General features: G+C 42.2%; 1 protein-coding gene across 4 annotated transcripts; it reads right to left on the bottom strand.

Moving 5' to 3' along the window:
* Positions 1–384: 384 nt before the first annotated feature.
* Positions 385–26,367, bottom strand: MATR3 (matrin 3). Of its 4 annotated transcripts, none has more exons than XM_058035127.1 (15): positions 26,290–26,354; positions 17,445–18,527; positions 13,109–13,170; positions 12,516–12,557; positions 12,160–12,263; positions 11,105–11,157; positions 10,519–10,644; positions 9,790–9,915; positions 9,439–9,609; positions 7,671–7,802; positions 6,432–6,475; positions 5,577–5,967; positions 3,642–4,035; positions 2,937–3,058; positions 385–1,445 (listed from the first exon to the last, which is right to left on the bottom strand). In XM_058035127.1, exons 2-15 carry the CDS (start codon positions 18,333–18,335, stop codon positions 1,395–1,397), a joined length of 2,709 nt encoding a protein of 902 aa, XP_057891110.1. In that variant the 5' UTR covers positions 18,336–18,527; positions 26,290–26,354; the 3' UTR covers positions 385–1,394. The 4 variants fall into 4 exon arrangements, with proteins under 4 accessions (XP_057891110.1, XP_057891109.1, XP_057891112.1 ...); XM_058035126.1 differs by lacking the exon at positions 26,290–26,354 and adding an exon at positions 25,929–26,087; XM_058035129.1 differs by lacking the exon at positions 17,445–18,527 and having other exon boundaries at positions 26,290–26,367.
* Positions 26,368–26,687: the final 320 nt, after the last annotated feature.

The following is a 26,687-nucleotide window of genomic DNA, read 5'->3' on the forward strand; positions in this document are numbered from 1 at the left end:
CAGCATTCAGCCTCCTGCATGCCAAACCCCTTCCAAACCCCAGATCCTCACTGGTGGAGGCTCAGGCTGGAAGAATGGGCCCCAGTCTGTTTTGTCTGCATGAATGGGATGTGGCTTCAGCTTTGATGAGAACACCCCAAATCTCCAGAAATAAAAGTGTCAGCAGAATATACCTACCAGGGTTTTAACAAGTGGTATTTTAATTTGTTTGGAAATGCAAGAGGGTTTAGGGAAGAGAAAGAAGAGTTATGCAGGAAGCTGCTGAAGCAAAGGTGTTAAAAACATGCACATTTTAAAAAGAGAGCCTGAGTTTTGGTGTGGCGTCATGACACAGGACAGAATTCAGCAGACACACTGGTTAACATGCCAAACATCTCTAACAAATCACTGTGGTCTAGCTTTGTTTATTGGGAATCACTTTAGTAACCTGAAGTCACAAATAAGCAGTAAATAACAAAAACTACAGATAAACACAGGTTACACATGCAAATTCCTGTTCACATCTCACATGTGCAGGTACATTAAATGCACAGTTCTAAAGAGTCTTGACAAAACCAGGTTTTAACAAAAAAAATGGTGTTAAAATGCAGGTATGAAAACTTCCATGTGAAGAATATAAAGATACGTCTGTCCCTTTTAGGACTCCAATGCTGCTTTTGATATACCAGAGATGTACGACAGCAACAAGATTCAAGTAAAAGCAGGAAGAGCTTGAGGAAATAATACTGGTCAGAGAATGGGCATTTACTTCTCACTAAAAATACACGGAATAGCTGAATAGGAAAGTCTAGCAAGAGCTTAGGAAAAAAAAATCACAAAGTTGTAAAGCTGACTAATCACTAATTTTCCTATTTGCTATAGATAACAGCAGTGACATTAAAAGAAACTGCAATTCAACATTTAAAAATGCAACTTACATTTAACGACTTTTTAAAGTGAAATGCAATGACAGCCTTACACTCAAAATTAAACAGCTGCTAGGCTCAGACCAAAATACGGAATGTTCTAGATAAAATAAAAATACAGTATTATTTTTTATTCAGAATGGAATTGAAAGACAATTTCTGAAGCTTGAAAGTAGTAAGTTTCATTTAAACGCAGTTTTCTTCTCATAGATGAGCTTTCCACAAGGGTGCAAGATTTCTTTTTCTGTAATAGCTTGAAGTGTCAAATGAAAAGTTGTTGCCATTCTCACATTAAGAACAAACTGTTGTCATTAACTTAACTGCATATGCTTTTTGCTACAACATTTAACACATGAACAGACCTATAATGCCTACTGTATCTCACTAAAACAAAAAAGAATACAGTATCTCCATCTACTACTTGTACTGCTTTTAAAAAAGATTAACATTAAAAACAAAGCCACGTTTTCCTTACAGCCTTCTTTTTTTTTAACCTTCTTTCTTTTGCCTGAAGTCTTCTGCCATTTTATCCAGAATTTTCTGTTGAAAGAAAGCAGTTATATTGGGGATATATTTAAAGAGTTTCTCACAGGCACAACATAAAGAACAAAAACATAAATCCAATTTCCAAGTTTAAAATCTGTGAGCATCAATTGCAATTGCAAAGGTCATAACCAACAAGGCTGGCACTTCTCCCCACCCTGGAGTGGAGCTCTCCTTGGCAAGCCAAGGGAATTCCTTCCCCTTTTGTCGTGGACTTGTGACTGAGCCACTTACCCAGGTGGAATCTGCCCTCTAGAGAGGCAGGGACACAATAGCTCAATATCTCCCTTCCCTGAAGAAGGGTTAATTTGGAAGTCTGAGGAATTTGGTACCACTTTGGTGACATTTGGCAGCAACATCAATTCACCTATTTCATTCTCCCAGCTCTCCAAGAAAAGGAGACTCCCATCTCCAAGCAAGTGTCACTATGAAACAGAAGCTGCATTCCCCCCTTCCCTCCCCGGTTCCAAACCCCACCACAGTCACACAAATCACCCACAAGCAGCTCACTGACCATTTCTGCCATGGAAAAAGCAAAGCAGATCATGTTTCATTCAAGTAATAAAGCTCACAAATTAGCATTTTCCCCCCTTCCCTTTTTACATCAAGGCTTTAATGTCCCATAAGCAGGTACCTCAATGGAAAAAAAAAAAGAAAAAAGAAAAAAGAAAAAAACACCATGGTGATGGATGAGGTGAATTTTCTTCCTACAAGATCCTGCATGGGAATTGATTTTCTGATCTACTCCTTCACAGTATTTGGTGACAATTTTTGTGCCATCTGCCTTCCCGGGCCCTTTGTTTATTTGGGGGTTCCCTGTTACTGCAAGAAGGCAAATGTTTGAATTATGAGGTGCCACATTCTCCTTCTCTGTGGAGCCCCTGGGGTTTGCTTTCAGCTCAGGGATCAACTGCCCTGCAATGCATTAATGTGACACTGCAGGACTATCAGAATTCCTCTGGGATTGCCCTTTCCTGGAGGTCATGTTTGCAGCTCACAGTATGAGGTTACAGCAGCAGCATTGTCACTCATGCCATGCAATCATGTGATACCTCATCCACTTAGAAAAGGGAAAAAGTGCTCACAAAATCAGAAGTTGCAAAGGTTTTTCCTTTCTTAAACATATAAAAGCTTCATCTTAAGCTTTGTTGACTGGTTGAAAACACTCTCAAAGGGACAACTGGAAGGGATCTGGGCCATCTGTATTTACTCTGCATCACTACTTCTAGGCCTGGCCTTATTCCAATTGGAATTCCCTCTTTAATCCAAATTTACAAGGTAAAAAAAAAATGCTGGAGCCACTCTTTAAACTGTGTATTCTGCATACTGTTTTCACAAGATGATGTTTTGGAGAGGTCTACCTAGAGTTAAAAGTGAGTAAGCCAATTTCCACTGCCTGAAAGGTATTTTTATTGTCAGTCCAGTCTCGTTGAGCTCTATTCCCCAGAAAGAATCAAGCCATTTAAAATGAACAAGTTTTTGCCTTACCTTCAACTTTTGATAATGAGGAAGGCTGCTGCAATGGGTCTTTTTTGCAACATCTTCATTTGTGTAGAACAGGGAACACAATTTGCAATAAAACCCTGTTTTGGGTACCACATAATTCACACCTAGAGGAGTAAACACCACAAAATAAACTAAGAGATCTACTCTACATCATTTCTTTTAATGTCATATGTCATTTCAGCTAAATCTTAAAACCATAATTCACTTTACATTAAAAGCTGCTTTATCTTTAAAAGTCTCTGTTTTAGTTTAGTCAAGGAGGGGCCTAGTAGTAACTTAAATATGTGCAGTTTTTTTTTTTAATTTAAAAATCAATCTTTTGGATTAAGAGTCCATTTTATTAGGTCCTTCAAGAACTCACAACGTTTTGTGATCAGTTTTGGAGTATTTAATATGACTCTGAACTATTACCACTGTTGTGCTTTGTGCTAGCAATTGAATTTGTGTTGCTAAAAGATACCTCTGTCAATTTCTACCTAAGGAAGGGGTTATGAAAACTCTATGAAAAGAAGGAATAAAGGAAGAAAGTACTGGGTTTAGGGCAGGAGTGAAGAAGGGGGAGGAGGGGAAAACCCTAAAATGAAAGGCTATGGGGCAATGTATTGCCAAAAATAAAAGTCAGATGAAATGAGAAATGCTACTGCGATGCACAGAGACATTTTGGAAAAGAAACTGAAACAGCCTTACCAACAGGAATGTTTGGCTGGTATGGCCCAATCCTAAACTCATCTGGGACAAGAGGTTTCTCCAGAACACTCTTTGTTTCCTGCTCGCCCTGGGGGTCTGTGCTTTCCTGGGTGCTTTTCTCAGCATCCTGTGCTGTGGTAGCATCAGAACCTTCAACACTTTCAGCCTTGGCGTTCTCCTCGCTTTTCGTTCCGTTTTCTAACGTTTCACTCTCCTGCTCTGGCTCCTCAATCTTGTCCACCTTGATCTCTGCCAGGCTGTCCTCGCCCTTGCCCGCAGCCTTGGCAGCCAGGCCGGACTTGCGCAGTTTCTGGTGGTCGGAGTCCTCCTCGTCGCCCACCTCGTCCAGGGTGACGAAGCCCTCCATGCTGCGGGGGAAGCCGCCCACGTAGCGCTGCGGGGACAAGGGGCCGTGTCAGCTCAGCCTGAGTGCTGCCCTCAAACCCCCTGAGCTTCAGAGCACAAATACATCCCCCAAACTCCTCCTGGGAGAGCTGCCTTGCTCACTCACTCAAGGTTTAACCAGCTCTTTTTGTACCCCACTGCCCCCAGAATCAAGGGTTCCCAGTCGCAATGAGTTTTTTTTTTGCATCTGGAGTGGCCACTGTTTCACCACAACAACATAATTTCAACTTAAGAACAGAGCCAAAATCACTTAAATTCTTAAGATGAAAGGTCTTTTAACATGAGTACCTTAAGTGAAAGTAATTTTGGAGTGCACAAATTTTGTTTCTGAGAATCCCGTAAGATCCTTGAATTCATGGCCTGAACAGAAGGCAAAACCTCACAAGAACTATTGTCTCCACTAATGATATGAAAGTTCATCAAAAAGTTCATCATCCACATTATAACAACCACTAAAACACAAACAAAACCCAACCCAAAGCCACCAACCACCCAAACTGTGAAAGCCTCTCAAAATCCAGGTTTCATTAAAAGAGGCACTGTCTAAATTCAGAATTTTTGGAAATGCTCCTGCTGATATGGAGATATCGCTATTCCACATACTTAACAGCAACTGAGAGCAGGACTGAGGCAGCATCAGCTTTGTGAATGTGGGTTTCAAAGAATGAAGTTTGGCTCTGAAGCAGTTTGTCACAGCCAATGCCCACATACCAATAAGGAACACTAAGAAAACTGGGAAATGCCATTTGCATGGCCAGTATCCATCTCAGCACCATTAACCAGGTTCCTGACAAGGATCTCCCAAAACTCAGATCCATGCACATCTCATTCACTAATCAGGAACGTGCCTTTCTTGCAAAACAACATTCCAAGTCAACAAATTACTACAACTTTGCACACTACTCCACAGAACTGAGTGTGGATTAACAAAGCAAGCAGGACATAAAAACCACAAGAGTGTGGGATGATGTGGTGAGAAAAAGGGAATTCACAGCAAGTAGCTTGTGACTGGAAACACCTTGAACACATTTCTTGTCTTTCTCCAGTGGGAAAGGGGCCCTGGCTAACTGCAGATGGCCCTAACTGCCCCTCAGTTTAAGGTGTAGCTGTACATCCAATTCTGTCCAAGCCCAGATGAGCCTCAAGCCCCCATTCCACTATTTTTGAACATAATTTCTGGCTCATGGGTAACTACAGGCAGTTTGCTGAGAAACTGCTTGGGAGAACACAGCTCCTGGCTAGAGTATTAATCAAAAAAGGTGTGAAAAGCAAGCAAATCCCCAGCAAGCAACAAGGGTAGAAGCCCCAAAATTAAAGCTTCTGTCAAAACAGAATCTGGGATCTATAACTGAATCCAGGTGCAAGTTACCCAGTGAGATCTTCCATTTTCTTCACAGAGCTTTAACACCTGTTCCTCTCCAGACAGGTGTTTTAAAGGCCCACAGAGGAAGGTCTGCACCAGAATGTACATGGTGTGCCACCTAAGTTAGACTGGGCTTCCCCCACTCAGCAGCTCACTGTGTGAGTTACCTTTTTAAGCTTTTTCTTGGCTGCTGGAGTGGTTGCAGCATTGCCCTCAGTTTTTACAGTCGCATCATCAGGCGTGTCCTTTTTTTCCTCAGTAGCCACATCACCTAAATTGGCAACATCTGCATCCTCTCCTGCTGAGCTGCCACTTTCTAACAGTGCTGCTGCCTCCTCCTCATCCACCAGCAGCTCATCTTCAGACTCCAGGAGTAAACTGGGCTCATCTTGCTCTGTCTGTTCCCCACTTTTGGCACCTGAAGGCTCAGCAGCATCCTCCTGTTTCTCCTCTTTTGCTTTTTCTTCTGTATTGCCACTTTCAGGTTTCTGAGCAGGTTCTGTTTTGGACTTCTTATCACTGGGAGAATCTTTGCTGTCTGGGGAATATGTTCTCTTTCTGCAAAGAACAAAGAACATTGCTGCTTGTAAACCTGGAGAGAGCCCAGAAATTACTAAAGAAAAAGATCATATTTCTTTAGACAACCCTAGAAACTATTGTGTTTCAGTTCAGAAAATGGAAAGCCGAGGGAAACCCTGAAGGACATCATTCTTCAAACATACAAAAGGCTGCTCCAAGGAGAAATTATCCTTACAAGAAAGGACAACTGCTTGTGGGTTTAAATTGCAGGAAGGCAAGGCTAATTAGGGACTGCAAAGGATTTCCTGAGGAGCCTGAAGAGGCTGTGAAATCTCCATCATTAGAGGAAGAGGGTGGGTAGCATATTTGAAACAGTTAATCTCTGGGCACAACCTCCAGCCATTTGATCTCAAAGCTTGCCTTTTTGTATTGTTTCTATACTCTGTCTAAGGTATTTTCATATTTCCTTTAAACAACATCATGCTTTAACAATAGGAAATTACCTGGTTTTATCCTTTTTCAGCAGTTCAACTCCTTTGTTGGGAATCTAAAATAAAATTTTAGAAATCTGTGAGTCACAGCAGATTATGACTTACACAACTGCTGCAGCATTAATTCAGACCAGAATCCAATCCAGCCAAGTCCTTCCAGCTACATTAACCCCCAGGAGCTCTGTCCATGTCACCCACCAACTGATCAGTAAACCTTTATTTCATGCCAGACAGGATCTGACCAACCTAGAAATCCCCTGCCTGTATTCACAGTAATTATTCAATACAAAACAAATGGGATATCCTGCACCAGAAAATTCACATACAATTCTTGGTTTGTTTATGAACCAACAGCATGTAGTGCAGGCACTGGCACAAATCAGTCCTAAGCTGTACTTTTCTCCATCATTAGTGAAAACCTTTAGCAGACTCCCATCACTTGAACTGCTTATGAATTACTGAACAGGAAATGTCACTTGTAGGCAGTAACAAGGAAATCTATTCCAATTGCCACTAAGTGCTCATTTTGCTGCACTACCATGTGCATCACTAAGATTTCTTCAAGCTCCACAACAAAGCTGATGTTTCTAGGAGACAGCCTGACACTTCAGATTTCTCCTACTTTCATTATCACAGGACTTTATTATTATCACAGAATATTCTGAGTTGAAAGGGATCCATAAGGATCATCAAGTCCAGCTCTCCAGTGAATGGCCCAAAAGGGTTGAACCCACAACCTTGGCATTATCAGCACCATGCTCCGACCAGCTGACCTCCTCTCAGTTTTCTACCTACTGTCACAGTCTGATGAAGAACCACCTATAATTGCATGAATATTACCCTAGTGTTATGTAAAAAAAGCCTTCAGTCAATCTTTCCCTCCTTTATATCAGCTGCACAGGCAGAGGTGCAGTTCTAATACATTGTAAGTTTTCACAAACCTTCTTCATTTTCAAAGATGAAGGGGAAAGAAAAAGGATCCCACATTAGAGAATGTTCTAAATGGAGTAATTTTAATTAAAATCTACATAATTTACTCTAAAATCTGAATTATAGCAACTGGGTTTAATCTGAAAGGAATATCCTTTAACTTGTCTCATAACACCACACTCGTGCCAAGTAACTGCACTTGAGGAGCCAAAAAATATCACATCCAACTGTTCAATTTTACATGCAACACTGCATTTTCAATAAGCAATGGCTGTCATCTACTTCCCTTTACATGTTCAACTACAATTAAAAATTCCTTACCCTTAACACCAGTTTCTTGTACTTTTCAGACAAATCCACTTTGACACATCTGCCTTGGAACCAAAGGGCTTTGTTGGCACAATGCTCAACCATGGCCAAAGCATCTTCTCTGGTCTCCATCTCAATGAAGGCCTGAAAAGATTAAAACACACATTAAAAAGGACTCTGAAACACACAACACTTTCCCAGGCAGTGATTTAACTTAAAACACAGCACTTCCAAATACTGAAACAAAATCATGAGGTTTAACTACATCTATCCTCACCAAACACTTTAACATTTACCCAAGTGCTCTACAAACCCCAGCTTTTCCACTCAGAACATCTGTCCCATAGACAGTTCTGAAATTAAACAGGCATTCAAATCATCTGCCAAAAAAGTCACCATAAAGTAAAATATTATTTAAATAAAAAAGTATCAGGACAATGAAACTCTTATTTAGTGCTTATGTACCTGGGAATGTCAGGGTAGCTGTGAGACTACCTCAGTATTTTATTTTTGGTTTTTGAGAGAAGGCTGAAACGGAAAGGCAGCAACTGCTGCTCCTCCAGCTTTGTAAGGAGATCTCATGAGGCTGCTGAATGAGCTTTAAGCAAACACATCTGGGTTGGAGTATCCTTGCCAAAAAAACTGAAAGCTGTTTCAGCAGCCAACTTAGACAGCAAAGGGATTTTGTTTTTCCAGTGAAATAAGGTCAGGGAGGACTTCCTAGGGGTCACACAACAGTTCAGTAATTTTTCACTTCTCAAGTGTGGCATTAGGGGATTCAGGCACCCATCTCTTTGTAAGAGCAGTAGAACTTTCTTTTTTACTCAAGAGAGCAATGAACTGGGACAGTAAAGCTTAAAAAATTAGAGCTAAATAGTTTAAACTCCTGTATATTTATAGAAACCTTGGCCGTGCACATCCAAAGCATTTCACTACACACATGGAATGGTCTGTCTTCCAATCTTTCTCTTCCAAGCTAGAAAAGCACAGTAGGACTGCTTTTGTTTAAAGAATGAAAAATAAAGGGTGAATAAAAGAAACATGTAACAGTGGAATATATTTATGTTTCATAGGTAATGGTTTTTCAGCCCTAAGGTATTACTGCACCTGAGTGGGTCGCAGCTGGTGAGAGAGAGATGGTGAATCTTGTTTCCTGAATCAGAAGGCTGATTTATTATATATTATATAGAATACATTATGACTATGCTAATAGAATATAGAGAGAGGTTTGCAGAGCAGCTAGGCTAGGCTAAGAATAGATAGAAAAAAATCCACAACAAAGTTGTGTTCAAGGCCTCAGTCCCCTAGCTTGCACTGGTGATTGGCCCTTAATTATAAACATAGGAAATGAGCCAATCAAGGTGTCCCTGTTGCATTCCACAGCATCTGATAATAATTGTTTACCTTGTCTTCTGAGGCCTCTGGCCTCCAGAAGACGCAGAAATCCGAAAGAAAGGATTTCTGTGGAGAAATGTCTGCAACACTAAGGAAACAATCCCATGGGTTTTTCAGCCCTAACAAAACAAGGCTCCAGGCAGGAATCTGCATAATCCAGTAATTCAACTTCCTTACTGAAATACATTTGTTCTGTTTTTAAAGCAGCTCATATCCCAGGGACATCTCACAGGAAGCTCCAAAGCAAACCCCTGACCTAGACAGACCCTGGGTCATTTCCAAACCTATGCCAGAGCACCAAGTCCATATTTGCCCCAGGTGAAGGTGTAATTTTTTTCCCAGTTAACCCCCCTTCAAGGCCTGCCCCAGGATTCCCCTGCTTCACCTGGCTTTTCATTCTCATGAGGATGTAGTTCTTGATCTTGCCATAGGGCTCAGCCAGCTTGAGCACGGCGTTGTCGGAGTAGCCCGAGTGGGGCAAATTGCTCAGGTGGATCACACGACCCAGCTCTGGTTTTGGGGGCTCAGTCTTTTGGTCAGGCTTACCCTCAGGTTTCTAAGATTAAAAGAGAAAGGGTTTTTTAAAGATCCATATAAAAAATATAGTGACTGTTCCTTGATTAATCTGATGCACTGAAAAGTACAGAAATTAGGAATAACTAAAATGCAGCAGCCTCATAACACTGACTGCCCCAAATTAAAATAAGGCAATGCTAAAAAAGCAGAAGTGTTTTACCTTTATTCTCTTGTATTTCTGTGACAAGTGGACTCTGACTGGTTTACCAAACACCAGGGCAGGTGTTGTTGAATAATATTCCACTGCAGCCTGGGCATCTTCAGTGGTTGACATTTCAATAAATGCCTGAAATCATACAAAATCAAATTAAGTGCTGCTCTTTCAGGAATCTAATTTTGTTTCAAATTTTCAAGCTCTTCCATGCTTCCTTATAAAAATAACTGCATCAGAAATGAAAACTGCTTTTTGGTTACAACATGAACTGACCTGCAGAACTTGGCAGACACTTTATTCAGGTGCACAAACAAAACAATTTTGTTTGCTTACATTCCACCTAGATTTGGATTCAAAACATTCAATTGCTTCCTGCTTTTTCCACTTCTACAGTATTGCTTTTTTTCACACTTCAAAATAAGGCACACTCCATAATACAAACTAAGATCAAGTAAGTTTTCAGATAGTTTTCAAACAAGAGCAGAATGTGGTGTTGTTGAGAAAGCAATGAAAACCAACCAGGAGGATTTTCCAATATACAAGTGAAAATGCAGAAATGAACATTGCTGGAAACACTCCTTTCCTTTCCTTTCCCACATGCCCCTGATGCCAGATGTGCCATCTCAGTGGGTGGCTGAGCAAGTCCTTTGTCAAAAACAAAGCTCAGACAGTGACAGGAAGCCCAGCAGACACAGCAGCCAGCCCCCCCAGCAGTGCCCTGGGACCCAACCTCACCTCATTGATTTTGTTCAGAATCAGGTGATTTGTGATTATCCCAAAGGGTTCAACAAGCTGCAGCAGCTGATATCTCAGGTTCTTTCCCCTCTGGAAATCCATGATGTGCACAACTCTGCTTGTTTCCTGTTGAACACACAGCATGAGAAATCCTGAGTACCAGCAAACCTAAATTCTGCCAAGGCTCTGCTCTACTGGTGTAACTGGTTTAAGTTTCTAAAAACTATTTTTATCTATCTTCACTAGTGACCAAAAGATGCATCCAGAAAAGGCACAGAGTTTCTATGGATTTCCAGAGCAAGATGCCTGCCATGCCAAAGCTGCCTTTCCTTAAGTTCATTTCCCACAGCTTTATCATGAAGAGAACCTCTAAAGAAGTTCTGTACACTTCTGGAATAAATATTTTGTGGAGTACTCAACACAACAAACTCCCAATCTCACGCTGAAGTTTCAGTACTTCCACACAAATTTAAAATCTCCCTTCTAAAGACAATCAACTAATTAAAAAATCCACACCTTAAGCAAACACAGAAAAATTGTACAACAAAAATGTGAGTTAAAAAAAAGAAATAATTTCAATACTAACCACTCTGCCCTTCTGCATGTGTCTGGGTCCTTGCATATTTCCATTTCCAGCTCCTTTAAGAAATTAAATGAATAAACAATCTTAGTTCAATCTGTAAGACTGGGATAATGTCTCATCATGAGTTCTTAAAAGATATGTCACTTGTAATACCAGAGTGAGATCAAGTTCTAAAAACTAATTATTTCATTGCACTCTAAAAAGGCTTTTTATTTATTTCAGAGCTCTTGTAACCTGGGGTCCACACATCACCAATTCAATCACAATACCCATTAAAAAAATCCAAAAAACCAAACAAAAAAACCTCCCTTTCAAATAGTTTGGCCTACAGTTAAATCTGAGATACTTTGAAAAATTAATTATGTTATTTTAATGTCAAAGTATGAATGCATCTATAACCTAAAAAGTGCAATATTTGTAAGTAAACATAGTAATGTGTAGTATTTGTAAAAAATTATGTAAAAAAGTGTAATATTTGTATGTAAGCAAGTAAAATATTTGTACTCTGTCAGGATATCCAGGTAAATTAATTAGTTTTGCTCTTTTAGTTATTTGAACTATCTAAAGGTAGGAAGTAAGAGCATCAGGCAAGAATCTGATTCTTAACCTCTTTTCCTGAGAGGAAGAGGTTTGCATCATCCATCTTCCCACTTCTATTCCAATTTATTTCTCATGTTCACTTGAAAATAGGGGGAAAAAACACTTAGGACACTGAATTCTTACCAGAAAACTGCACCAACATGTAGCTACTCAGAACACAGACAGAAAAATCTCCTACATAGGAAAAAAAAATCCAAGTGCTCAACACATGTAGATTAATCTCAGTTAAAAATCCCCAGCCATAGGGAGGTGGCAGCTGGCAAAAAGGTGAAGTGTGGGAACTCAGTACCAGTCTTTAATCCCACCACAGCCAAAGTATTTTAGCTCTAGTGCTGAGAAAAAGATTTTCCTTTACTGTTTGAGAACACCAGTGACAAATTAAAGCAAGAATAAAAAAAAAATAATTCACAAAACCCCTGAAATTAAGCCTGGTGAAGGTAGGTGCCTGCTGAGGTTACCTCTGGGCCCAACAGGAGGTCCTCCAAGGTGGAATGGAGGTGGTGGTGGTCCCAAAATTCCCGGTGCAGGGTTTGTAGATTGCTGCAACATAAAGGGATCACCCCTAAAAAAAAAGGAGAAAACACACTGTCATTTTAAACCAAGGAACTGTGAAGCTTTCATTCACAAAACACCCTAATTTCTGCAGAGCTTCTATGCACACAACTCAGGCTACTTTCACTGCTGGCTTTCAGATGGACAACAAAGGGAGGAACCCATTTGAACAAAAAAAAAAAAAGCTGTTTCACAAAATGTTAGGAACTCCCTCTGCTTCAAATAAACAATTATAAATACTTCAAAATTAATTACTACTTACATTCCATGTCCTGAATCACTGTCAGGATTCCATTCTGGGTATCTTAAAAGAAACAAAATTAAAAGAAAATGTAAGAAACACACCATCTCCTCTAGCTGTGTAACACAAGCAGCAATACCTGGAGGTGTAAGACAGCTGCAGCACAGGCAACACTCCAGGCCCACTGCCAGAGCCATGAGCAGCTGACAGAAATGCTGCTCTTCAGGACAAACTCCCTACTCTGTTTGCATATCTGCTGGTTTTACAAGAAAAATGTAAAAGTGGTATCAACAACTCCAGTTACAACAGATTCTCAACTGCTAAGTTCTAGCTGTTACATATACATCAGTAGGATTCCAAAGCTACCAGGATCCCTTTTTGTCCTGAAGATGCTCCAAGTTGCTTTTATCCCCTAGAAGGCACAGTAAGTTTTCTAAACTTGCTTTGTGCAACAGTTATTTATAATCAGGGAACACTGTGAGCTGGAAAAGACCCACAAGGACCATCCAGGCCAGCTGCTGGCCCTGCACAGGACAGCCAGGAATGGCAGGCTGTGCCTGAGTGCTGTCCCAGGCTGAGCCCTCCTCCCCAGTTACTGTACTTCCAGTTCATACATTTCGAGCAGCAGCTGACAGCGGCGGCTGTGAGTCGCTCCATTGATGTGATGGTTCCACTCCTGCACAAAGTAAACAAGGCACAATTAGCAGCCACACAGGGCAGCCCTTCCCACAAAGTCATGGCCTACAGCAGTGTCTGCTCTGCTAAGCTGCAGTTTTGCAGATCCATAGAATGGAATCTGTGCTGGTGCTTTGAGGAGACACTGACACTGGACCTACCTCTTCTCTGCTAACCTGGCTCAAAAGGTGCCTGATGGGAACGGGGCTGCTCCTGCCTCAGAGTGCAAAACTGCCTGGAAAACTCCAGCCCAGGCACAGAGGGCCATGGCAGCCTTTGCAACTGAAGGCTGTTTGTATCTCTTCAGGCATTGCAGAATTTCCTCTACTCTGCTTCATTCCTCAGATTTCTACAGATTATTATGAAGTAAGACTCCAATTTTTAGAACCATAGAGGCCAAGAAATTGCACGGAATTCAGAAAGGAAAGACTAAAAGAAACCTAAGTGCATAGCTAGGACAAACTACAAATATATAGGTGAAATATAAAATATATGACCACTTGAGGGGAATAATAAAGGAAAAAAGCAGATCTAAACCAAGATGGTACAAAGGAGAAGTAATGAAATTGAACCATATCATCCAGATAAAACCCCTCCTTGGTTCTGGTTTAAGCACTAGAAAGGAATGAGGGATTTCTGCTTTTTCTCTGCAGACCATTTTAACTACAAAGGGAGTTACTTATTTTAGTGCCTGAGCTCTGTATCTTTATACTCTTCCAAGTACAAACACAAATCTGTGCTTTATTCACATTTGTGAAGTGACAGAAGCTCTGGAGTTTCCCTGCTGCACATCTGGGAGCCACAGCCTGACCTTCACTCTGCTGCTCCTCAGGGAAGAAAAGCACCAGCAGAGATAAACAGGGGGGAGAGTTATTCAAGAGCCTTGGGGCTGAAGGTTTTCTCCAACTGAAGGTTTTTTCTTATCAGCCACATTTTCAACTATGAACACAAAGTGCACTGGCAACTGCTTTATGTGGCTCTTCTTAAATGTCTGCTTCTGCTCAGCACCCACAAAGGATTTTTGCCTAATCCCTTATCTTTCCAGATTTTTGGTCTCTGCCACACTACAGCAGTCCTGGATACAATGAGACATTCCCAAGGCTCACTGTAGTGTTTCCATATGTTAAATGCCTATCCTGCACTTCCTACAAAGGAGGAAAATCTGGATTTAAAGTCTCTCATAAAGTACTACAATATTACTCCATGATGCTCCTGACATGGAGCAAGATGAAGTCATCCCTTTTAGCAAGATGTAAAATGAGAGCACCACTTTTTCTTGTTAACTGCACAAGATGTACGCTCTGCAACTATAAATAGGCTGGCAATTAGGATGAAAAATACCCACCAAAAAAAAAAATCTATGAACCATTCAATACAAAGTTTCTTCAGTTCAGTACCTGCTACCAAGTGTTAGCATTACACTCTAGAAAATAGTCCTTTAAACCCTAAACCCCTCTAAATTCAGGGGCTGGTTCCACCAGACATAACATGCTTTGAATCTGTCTCAACACAAAACTGATGTAGAAGTTATCTGCAAACCACAAGCAAAGTTTGGGAGATTTAATTCTATTAAAATGCTTTCCAATTGGCAGAAAAGGGGGATGTGACTGCAAGTTCAGATTTCTCTTCTCCCCCAGGGAACAATGGCAGCTCATCTACGATAACTTTTTATTACACAATTCTTAATCTGGATTCCCTTTGCTGCCTGCACCCATTTGGATGCATCCCCTCCCCAGAGTTTTGGGGAGGGGATTATTTGTATTTACAGGAACTCTTTAACACAAAGGCCCCAAGCTGAGAGAGAGAAAACCTGAACTGAGTTTCTGGAAAACCCAGATTCCCCTTTGGCTGGGTTGATGCAAGCCAGAGGACACTCTGTTCCTCAGAAAATGAGGCCACACTCGAGCACCTAATTTTAGCCAGCCCTCTCCCAGGGCCACAGCCAGGTTCTCCCTCTGAGAGGTACCAGGTTCAAGCACTTCACCTCCAAATTCATCTGCTCAGGTTGCATCAGCCTTTGTCTCTGGCAGGAAAACAATCCCTCCACATCTAACACCTCATTCCCTGATAAAGGGATCAGGATTGACAAAATGCCCAAAGAACTGGGGCACGATTTACTTCACAGACAGAAAATAAACTCGATCTTAAAATATACACACATCAAATAAAGAAGCAATTAAGAACATCACTAAAATTTAAAAAAAATAACACCAGAAGACTACTCTGCTAATTTAATTTACACTAAGGATATTTAACACCTTGCTTGCATTTTAAACACACATAGCTTGATCAAACACTTTTAAAAATCACCGATATTTTTATTTGGAGGTGGGGAAAATGATATTTTGTTACTACAGTAATAAATTTACATAGTCCCAGCTATGAAAAGCATTCCCTTTCTGCTTTCCATACATTTCGGTTCAAATCAGATTACTTTAAAAGTTATGTTTTACTTGATTTGATTTTGTGGGAGACACAAAATAAGGAATTGTGTAATGGTTGGGTATACAAAGCAGAGGAAAGAAGGAGAGAAAGAAAATTCTTGTGGTGACATGATTTCTGAAATCAGAAATAAAGCCTCGACTTGGGTCATAAGAACCAGATGATCCAACCACAAGTATTTTATTGTGTACTAGCAGTTTTAAAGTCAGAGTATATTCCTAAAAAGAAAAAATCTTTTACATGTTACAGAAGAGGTCAGCCACTTAGGTTATGCTGTTAAAAGAATTTGGTATTTCTCATACCTGGAAAGGTATTTCCATGAGGATATCCTTTGATTAGATCTGCACTCCAAAGCACACTAAGAGTCATGAGCCTTTAAAATAAAGAGCTAAAAAGACCCCTACTTACAGGATTACTGGTTGCCATCTTCAAGGACCTCAGAAATTAATGTTTTCAATCTAACCAAATGAAGTCCTTTTACAGAACTGAGCATGGCAGCTAAACTGTTAACACTTAAAACTTTAGTGAAAATAAACGTCCAATACAGGAGACAAGAAACCTGGATTACTGTATTTTGTATCAAAAGTAATTAAAGCAACACAAGTTCATAAACTGTCAGATCAGGTGGAGCCATACAGCGTGTGCTCTAGAACTGGTTTGATCCTTTCCTTGCAGGGAAAGAATAATTCTTGTGTTTCAAAAAGATCAGATGTACAGAACAGCACTTTTTGAGAGGTAACTGTAAAGAAATGGTTAGTAACAGCAATTCCACATTGTATCAATTTTACAGTAACAGCATGTATTATGTTTTCAATTGAAGGCCTTCAAGCTAATTAGCCACTAATTGAGACAAGAGGGGCACTGTATTAGCCAATTAGCCAATTAAATTGCCTAGTACACTGGAAATCAGCAAGATGAGTACATTGGAAAAGGTGAAAGTGAGAAGGCTCTGAAAACACCATCTGAATCACGTTGAGCAACCTGCTCCCTTTGCAGAGCTGCACTAGGTGTGGATAACTAAGAGGGAAGTTCCAGCATCACCGAACACACCCGAAGATCCACTCTACTCGTGAGCCAAGTAAAGAACACTACTAGGAACACAGAGCAGGATACTGCAACAGCAGACTGATTGCTGGGAGAGTCTACAGGGATAGATGCAACATGTGACAATAAAAAGTGAGTCTGAAGTGTTCTAAGAGAGTTGTGAAAAAAGGAGAAAAATGACGACAAATTTCAGCCATAGTATGAGATAGAGTGTTAAAGTGAAATTAAAAAGGCAAGAATGAGCTAATCTAAAACGTGGTTTTTACTTTTGCAAATAAGTTCCAGGGCTCTACATTAACTCTTTCCCTCTGGACAGGGAAAAAGCAGAACTGTGCAAGAATGCATCTTAACTACATATAAATCAGCAATCAAGACAGATGTGGAGGAGAGCTGAAACTAGCTTCCGGAATGGCACAGTAGATACACTGCAAAAAAACCCCAAACCAACAAAAAAATACCAAAACCCACCCCAAAACTGCTTGAATGCCAGATGTTTGTGGTTAAGAGAACATGTAGATGTAAAATATAAACAAGATACCCCAGTAGATGACAGCTGTTTGACTTGAAGTTAAGCAATCTGGGCAAATAAAATACATTAATGTAAAGCCCTGGTTTACAATGTTTGTCAACAATTACCTTGCAAATAAACCAAGTGCCTTTTTCACTCTCAAACCAACTTTCAGATCATTTCAAAAGCAACCAGGCCATAGAAATAATTAAAGAAATAGGTAAAAACAGAACAGATACTACAACGTAAAGGAAAATAGAAGTATCTGGTGCATAACTCACCTTATTAGAATGAACTGGCATATCACATATAGAGCACAGATGGGGATAACCCTTCGGTAAGAATCCATGGAAGTCTTCAATATTGCTATTTGGAGGAGCACCTCTCTTTTTCTCAAAGAGAGATCTCTCGGGACCAGGACCACGACCCATTCTGTCATACTCACTGTCAAATTTATGATAGTTATGCGAAGTCTCACCATAAAAAGATTCATCCCTACACCTTTCTCCATCTCTCAATCTGTCATCTTCATAATCCATTCTGTCATAATAACCAGATTCTTGAGAACGACTTCCATGGTCATAGTCAACCACTGGGTTGAGACTAGGACCACGATCATCAAAGCTATCTCTTCTAAAATGCCTTTTTTCTTCCCAATCATCCCTAGGTACTCTGTATGGTGGTTCCCGTGTGGATGATCTGCCATCTCTACCATAACCTTCTTCAGCTCTCCTCCTTTTAAGTTGTAGAAGGATCTGAGGCAAGTTTTCAGGAGTGATCTTGTCCTCTGGATAGCGACTCAGTTCATCTAAGTCTCTAGCAGACAGACCAAAGCTGGCCAAAATGTTTGTGGCCTGGTCTGCATCTCCACGGTGCTGAGAAGACAAAGGGAGCGGACCTCTACTTCCAATGTTAAATATAGACTGCAAATTATGGGAAGAGGTACTACCAGAAGACAGTGCACTATGAGATCCTTGTTGGTTCAATGAAGAACTCATTCCAAGATTCATTAAGCTAGCAAGGCGTGCAGTACCCTGGTTCATCCTTCCAAGAGATGCTGGCATATTTAAAGACTGGGTAGCAGCAGCAAGAAGGCCTATTCCTGCAGAGAGGTCACGCCCATGACCTTGTGAATCCCTACTCAGAGATGACTGCTGGAATGACTTGGACATTGTAGAACTAGAGCTTGTCTACTTTATGGATCAAAAAATTCTTTTTGTTTAGTTTTTTTTTTTTTTTAAGATGGCTGCAAAGAGAGCTCACACTAGAAAGCTAGGCAAACTTCACTTCAAAAACGGTAACGCCAAGAAAGAGGATCAATAATGACTGCAGATCTTCTTCAAGCTGAGAAACACCAGACAATTCTGTAGAAAAACAAGCAGTTTTAGTCATAAATCCCTTTAAACAGATGCAGTTTTAAACTTATGCATCATGTTGAGCTAAAAAACATTAAAGATCTCAATCTTACAAGGCTTTTATCACATAACAGATTCAAGAGGTACCCAGAACCTACATATATTATTGCAGATAAAAATACAGTAGTGTTTCCTATACATACTACTCTTCTTCCACAAAAAGCTACTTTCACACTGAAGAAAGGTGAATTTCAGAAGTTTGCGATGTCTGAAAGCATCTATAAAGTTTACTGACATGTAAGCCTTGATCTCTGGTTAATGGCTTTATTCTTACCCTACATTACTGTACTGTGTCTGTGAGAAGAACACAAAAAACTTAGGCCCATAGAATCCAAGATGACTTTGGCATATAACACATATTTGAAAATGAAACCTCTAGCACCACAGAACAGGACGAAAGGAAGTTAAAAGTAACTGAAGTTTGGGCAAAAAGTTTCTGCTATAAGATCTGTAAATAAGACCAAACACAATATTCAGTCTTTACGCAGTAAAATTCCAATTACTGATGTGAAGACAGATGTGAACAAGAAAAACAAGTTTTACATTTTGCAGGAAGTAAACAAGACCTCTTGTTCCAATTGCAGTTACACTGCTAACAGCATTTCTGAAGGGATTCTTTACTCTGTTACATGGCAGCTGTGACACACCAGCCTGTACTCTCAGACCTCAAACTAAACAAGGTCAGGATTAGTGCAGGGATGGGAGACCCAAGGAAAACCCTGCTCCTGCAGGAAGAGACCCCAGTGAGTCAGGAGATGGCACCACATCCCAGTGGCACTGGGGCTGGCACTGACACCGTGACCACCTGTGGGAGTTAAAGATCCTAAAGCACAGCTCACAAGAGAGAGGTGACTCTGGTGCCCCACTAAACACTGACCTAGCACTCCAACATTAGGTTCAACTGCATTTACACAAAGTTCTAACTAAACAATTTATTAATATCCACAGCATGCTGCAATGAATACATTTCATAAAATGTTCTTTCAGGACAGAGCAGAAATAACTGTAATACTTCCCCCCATCCTCCTCCAGCCTTGGAACAGATACACAAAGTTCAAAGCAATTCAACACATGTGAAAATATTCCAGCAGGAATAATCTGCTCTTGGGTCCCCGACACTGCCAGTGTGGGCAGAGCAGCTCTGCCTCTCCAGCAGAGCCACCCAGGAGCACATCAAACACACAATCACTGGGAAAAGAAACAGGCACAGGCTGCACAGCTGCAAATGAAGTCAGCTCCCAAGAGAACAGGTAGTTTGGGGAGGAATGGAAAGGACAAAATGAAAGCAAGGACCTTTCCTTGAAGAGAGCAGCTCTGCAGGAGGCAATGGCTCTTGTACTGGAAAGAGAAGGAAAAAGGTCAAGGTTAGAGGTCTCTAGCTCCACTGCCTGCTCAATACACAGCCTGTTCCAACACTGCACAAAGCTGAAAAGCACTTGGGTTTTTCTCAGTAGCAGCATGTCACAAAACTATGCATTTATGTAAAAAAACCAAAAGATTCCCTGAAAAATACACAAAACACACATAACTCCTACAACTCCACCTTTGCAAACTAACTCCTTTATACAATTTGCTACACACTCTGTTATCAATGCATTTAAACTCAGCTACATTTTTAAGATTCAAATATGCTGGAGTCATTAAAATGAAGCTTAACTGTGTGACATTTGTTAAGAATAAGAGATTGAGAAACATGGGTATGAAAATAAGTTTGAAAGTTCTGAGGCAGAAGACAGAAAAACACTGCAGAAAGCTTCAGAGGAAAACAGTAACACAAGAACAGAGGGGGAACACACCAGGTGAATTCTGAGGGAGATGTCCCAGAGAAGGGGGCCACACTGGAGGACACCTGAACACAAAGCACTGAAGAATTACATTGTAAAAATCAAAACTCTTCTGAGTTCAAACAGAGAGGAACTCTAATATTCACCTGGGTACCATGCTTTTATCTTACATTCATTCAGTGTTCTTTGAAGTACTTTTATGACAATTTTACAAGCTAATCCTTACTCATTCAATTTTTACACCTGAATTTCTTCCTAGTTCATTCACCCTCTTTCAGAAGGGTTTGAAGCTGAACTTACTGGGTTCTTCATAAAATCAGGTATTCCAGAGGGCCCTCTGAGCCTGAGCCAGCAGCAATTCCACAGATACCCCTGTGGTCAGGACAGGCTCACTGTGTCCTGCTGTTAGTGCAAGGACCAACATTATTCAAGTTTCCACCAAATCAGGAAAGTTCTCCACTTTTGAAAAACACCCTTTATTTGAACAAATGCTCCCTAATCCTCCTGTCACAGCTGTCAAGTGGCAGTTCATTGTGGGCTGCTGCAGAGATTAGCAGGGTGCAAACCCCATGGCACCCCAGGCTGGCAGGACCCGATGGTGCCATGCTGAGACCCCACTGCAGAGCTCCACAGAACCACACCCAGCTCCTGCAGCTGCAAACACCCAGGGAAGGGGCAAAGGGAAAATAAAAACAGGAAAGATGGCAGAATAACCAAGACAAAGACATAGAGAGGGACAATCTTATGGAAAAGCATGAAGTGGGACAGTAAGACAAGTGTATGATGAAGACACAGCACAAGGTGGCAATTGGTGCTAATCAGGAAATGTCCTACATCCCATTAGGTACTTGAGTACTTAAATTAACCAGTTTGAATATCCTCAAAAAACCACTATTTATCACACCATCATCCTACAACAGCTGCTGCACTCCACTCCTAACCAAGCCCATCCTTTAAGCCAACAGAAAGAGGTGGGGAAGAGCTCTACCCTCACTCCAAAGATGTTTAACTTCCACAGGGTCAGGTTTAACGTGGTCCTAAGGCAGCACTTGCTGTGCTGCTGATTCCATCCCAGTATCTGATGGGGACAGGTTCCCATGGAGCAGGGCCAGCTTTTGAGACAGGGTGCCATCAACTGAGTCACAGCAACAAGATGGGCAGGACTGAACAGAGCTGCCTGAGAGCCAGACATGAATAAGTTCAAAGTGTTGTGCTACTTGTTCTCCATGAAATTTCAGCTAAGTGGGAACAGACAGCCTTGCAGGTAACACCTTTTTTAAAGATCTCTTGGGAAAAATTTGGCCATATTAAGATTTGAAAATATATATTATCAAGCAATCTTGAAATAAGTTGAAAGTCAAAATGTTATTAGATTTCCAGACAATGAAAACAATTTGTATCTACAAGTTGCAAAAGAGTGTTCTATAAAGGCAGACAACAAAAATAAGGAATTTGAATCCTACAGAGTACACTGTTATCAAACAGAGCCCAAAATGAGGCTGATTTTTAAACACTGTAGAAGGTTTTTCTCTTAGTGTAAATCTGAACATATCTTTTCAATAAAGCTTATGAATATGAACTCTTGCTCCAATATTAAGTTTGACCTGACAACAGTTTAATTCAGTGAATTTTTGGAATATATTGATCATGCTGAACACAATAACCTCAGCTTGTCACCTTTTATGGAACACAAATAGGCTGAAAATAAGTCCCCAGCTCCCTATTCCTTTTGCCACTCTCAGGGGGTTTTAACTTATGCAGAGTTACTGTAATTTTAATGGTAATCTTGCTCTTAGAAGAACTCTTTTTTTACCCATTCCTCTTCCACTATTTACAAAAAAAGTGTTAAAAATTACAAGTAACTGTTTTCACTTTCTAGTCAGCTTCACTTTCACTTCAGAACACATTGAATTAGAACAAATAAATTCAGGTAAAAAACCAAATTTTATGGTAAAAACCTGAAATTATTTACAAGCTGAAAAGCACACCCTCATTTTGTAACAACACAATGCTTTTGCAGACCGTACACCCTTGGGAAAAAAGTACCACAGAAGTTTTTGGAAGTCTGCTCTTTATAAACATCTATAGGTTTTCCTCCTCATCTCTTACACATCATACTCTGTGTGGCAATCCCTTCTGCCATGGGACAATTCTTCTGCTCCTTGGCAAAACTGGCTCCAGCACATCATGGCACAAAGGGCTACTGAGGGAAGAGACTGGAATTTGGACACACAGCCCCCCCACGCTGGTCTGAGAATTAATGGTAGCAAAACCAAGAACTTGCAAGGAAATTGGAAGCAGATGTTGTCTAGTTGCTGAATGACCAAGTACAATGGATCTCAAATCCAAGGGATTAACTTTTGGACAATACAGCAAAGGCCACTGCATTGTCCAAAGGCAAAGGAGGAATTGCCCAGCTGCCTCAGAGAAATGCAGATTCCTGCTCATTTCAGCTGCCAATACTCAGAATGGTAATTTATTTAGCATAGCTGTTCCACATGCAAGAAAAGCACTCATCTTGCTCAAGCCACCTCAAAGGTCATGCCCTTCATGAAACTTCAGGAGCACCTGGCACACAGGACTCACGCTTTTTCTGGGCACAGATTAACCACTCTGCTTCAGGCACAACAACTGGAGGAGTTTCAGTTCGTAGGATTATGTTTCTCTTCATCCCAGGGACTTCCTGATCAGAGGAACACAAAATAATCTGAGAGTTGAAGTGACTGTAACAGAGGATTGCTTCAGAATAGGGACATGTGACATCTGAACAGAACATTTACAAATGGGGAATTGAAATGACTGGTTTAGCAATCAAGAATCTTAAAAGAACTTACAGTTTTCAACATCTGAATGCAAAAAGGAACATAAAAGAGATTGGTTTCCTATTTCTGTTCATTATATAATTTAATAAATTCAACCAGGCCTCTTGTGTAAGAGGTGCATTTTAAAAGTGCATTTATTCCTTTACATAAACAGAAATAGAAAAAAAGAAGACTCAAGAACAAGAGAAAGAAGGCAAAACCCACTTATTTTTTGAAAGGGAAAGAAGTTTACACCCAGAAACAACAGGTAACTGTTGTCACTGTGGTGACCACACCACAAACACCTCTATGGCTTCCAGCCACTCCTTTGCACTGCTTTCAATCCCAGGGACACCTTCAGAGCTCTCCAGTAAGAAGATGCACACAGGCTCCTAAAGCTCCAAAAAGCTCCATGGAGGCACTAACAGAGGGGCTCTGCCAAAACCAGGCTGTGTGGAATGCTGTGTGATTTTACTGGGAAACTCCAGCAACAGAAATGTGCTCCCATGCACAACAAGGACACAATCCTCCTGCATTCCCAGCAGCTGTGGGGACCAACAGCCCCTCAGACACCAAAATTCTGACATCAACCCCAGAACAAATCACAGAGCAATTTTTACCATTAAAAAAAATTAAAAAGAAAAAAAAAAAGAAAAAAAAAAAAGAAAAAAAAAAAAGAAAAAAAAAAGAAAAACCTCACACAGAACAGTTGTGTGATCTGGTAACCTGAATTTCCATCTGCCTTGAGGCATTTCCAGGGCTGGGATAAAATCCTGGTCTTTCCCAGCTGAAATCCTGCTTGAAGTTGCAAGAAGCTGCAGAGAAAAAAATCAAAGAACTGTTTCACTGGTTCAGTGCTCAAAATAAAACCCCTTTTGTTGAAATTATAACTGCACAATATGGTACTTAAACACTCACAAACTAAATGAGTTCAGAAATATTATGAAGTATTTGCTTTTGTTTTCAAGACTTGTTGACTCAGAGAGCTGATGAAGAAAGGAAGCAGCATTGAAAAAAACCCTCATAAATGAACAAACTGAATGGAAATAATTTCATTGCAGCTCTGCTTGCAACAGCTTCTCCCCCAGATTTGTGGAGCCACCCAGAAGCCTCCTGAGTATTGCATTATAAAATACCTTTGTATTCACCAAATCTCTCAGCAGAGACATGTGCAATCACAGCAAAGGGCAGCACACAGCTTTTCCTAATTTCTCACCCAATTAATGAGTGCTTTTATTAAGTGCAGTTTATTCCTGAGTAAACCAATGGTTATAATATAACAGCTATACAAAACTTCAGTCTGGAGCCCCAAACACTGACTCTTCTTCCCCCCTCTTGAACTGATTTTCAGTTTTTATCTTTAGGAACATGGATATCCACACTTTAAGGACACATTTAGGAATTTCTCTGGTGTTCTTTTCCCATAACTTAGTTCCAGGATGTATGTAACACCAAGTGCACAATGCAGAAGTACAAACACTGACTTATCACTTCACAAACACATCCAAGGTCTGAGTGCCAGTATCCTCACTCAGAACTCAGTAATGAATCATTTTGGGAAGTTTTTTGGATAAAATTCAAGACAGAAGTTCACTAATTTCTTGGGAATGCAATAAAAACCTCAGTATGTTCACTACATGTTACAAAAATAATTTACCATTTTAGCACATTGAAAACAAGAAATATTAACATTTCAAATAGGAGAAGATGAAATCACTGGATCAATAGATTCTTTGTAAAGAAGCTCCTGAAAATGCACCCTTTCCTTCTCCCCATGAAAACTACACAGACTGCTTTAAGAAACTTACATTTTCGACCAGAGCTGCTCCCTACTTATCTGACTCCAGGAAATCAGGACCACCTACAGTTCAAAAAACCTGAAGAATTTAAGGCTGAGTAAAAAGAATGAAGATCGTTCAGCAGTTTGAACCACTATTAGATACTTTTTTCCCAAAGGTCTGCATCGTGGAAAGAAAAACAGCCACACATTTGGAATCTGAGGGATGGTTCAGCTTTCTTTCAACAACGTAAATGCCTCATTTATCATTTAACAAAGCAGTTTTTCAGGCTCCCAGAAAGTTCTTTTCAACTTCTGGAGCTTTTCAGAATAGGTGAACTTTGTATCTCATTACTCTGACTCTGGAAGCAGTGTGTGTACATTAAAGAAACGGAACGTTATCAATCCACCACGAGAAGAAAAAAAACACCCCCGCAGCTTGATTTGTAAGCACAGCCTGAATTATATGAAAGTGAAACTGAGTAGAAAGAGGGGTCAAACGGCTGCCTGCACTGACAGGATTCTTGTTACTCAATTCATTAATTCTTAAGGCCAGATGGACATCAAAACCAGTGGTTTTAGGCTCTAACGGCGTTTAGAGGTTAAGGAAGGAGGGAGGAACGGGGCCGGCAGCGAGGCCCCGGCTGGAGCGGGCAGGGAGCAGGGCAGAGCTCCGGGCAGCGGAGCCGGGTCACGGCTGCAGCGCCGAGGGCCCGAGCGGGAGCCGCAGTTCCCGGGCCCGGGGGGCGGCGGCGGGGGGGTCGGGGCTTTGTTCGGGCCCGGCGCGGCCGCAGTTCCGGCTGGCGGCGGGCGGGGGCGCCCCGGGGGCCGCGGCACCGGCCGGGCCGGGCCTGCGCGTGACCGCCGCGCGCCGGCCCGCGCCCCCCCCCGCCGCGCGCTCCCGCCTCGCCCCCCCACCCCTCACGGCGGGGCGGCCGCCGCACGACCCCGAGATGGCGGCGGGCCGGGGGCGCGGCGCCGCTCCTACCTGCGGGCCGGCGGGGACGCAACGCGGCGGCGCCTCCCGCTCGGTGCGGCGCCGGCGGCGGGGGAAAGGGGACGAACGGACGGACGGCGGGACTGAGGGAGGGACAGAGGGACTGAGGCGGCTGCGCGAGCCCCGCGCGCGCCTCGCCGCGCTCGCGAGAGCACGCCCGCCCGCTGCCCGCCTGCTCACGTGCCCGGCGGCGGCCGCCCCGCTCGGCTCCGGTATCGCCTGTGAGTCCGCGCCGCTCCCGCCGCTGGCCGGGACCGCCCGCCCCGCCCGCCGTGAGGGATGTGGGGTGTGGGATGGGGACGGGGAGGAGGCGCAGCCGGTAGGGCTCTCGCGAGAGGTGGGGGCCGCTCACCGTGCTCTCGCGAGAGCGCCGCTGCACCGCGCGCCGCCAGCCCGCCGCCCGCGCCCCGCTCATTGTCCGCGCTCCCGCGGGGCAACATGGGAAAGCGCGGGGGGCGGAGCGGGGCGGTGGCCACGCCCCCCAGGAGGAGCGCGGGGCCCGGGGCCGCGGGTTCGCGGCTCCCCTCAGCCGCTTCCGGGCAGCGGCAGCGCCGGCACCGCCGCCGCGGGCTGTGCCCGGGCTATCCGAGGCGTCCGGGGGATCCAGGCTGTCCGGGATATCCACAGTATCCTCTGGTCCCCACGCTGTTCTCTGTGTCCCAGGGCACGATCGCGGGCAGCCGGCCCCGCCCAGCCCGAGGCCGCTCTCCTCAGCACAACGCAGGTGTCACCATCGCTAAAATATTCAAA

The sequence above is a fragment of the Melospiza georgiana genome, chromosome 15, assembly GCF_028018845.1.
Source record: "Melospiza georgiana isolate bMelGeo1 chromosome 15, bMelGeo1.pri, whole genome shotgun sequence".
NCBI lineage: Eukaryota > Metazoa > Chordata > Aves > Passeriformes > Passerellidae > Melospiza > Melospiza georgiana.

What these genes read in the sequence shown, in the direction of transcription:
- MATR3 (XM_058035127.1), bottom strand. Translation starts at nt 18,335, where the DNA reads ATGTCCAAGTCATTCCAGCAGTCATCTCTGAGTAGGGATTCACAAGGT. An exon ending in TTCTGAACAAAATCAATGAG is followed by an intron (nt 9,916 to 10,518) that starts GTGAGGTTGGGT and finishes GTATGATTTCAG; the next exon opens with GCATTTATTGAAATGTCAAC. An exon ending in TCATGAGAATGAAAAGCCAG is followed by an intron (nt 7,803 to 9,438) that starts GTGAAGCAGGGG and finishes TAATCTTTTCAG; the next exon opens with GCCTTCATTGAGATGGAGAC.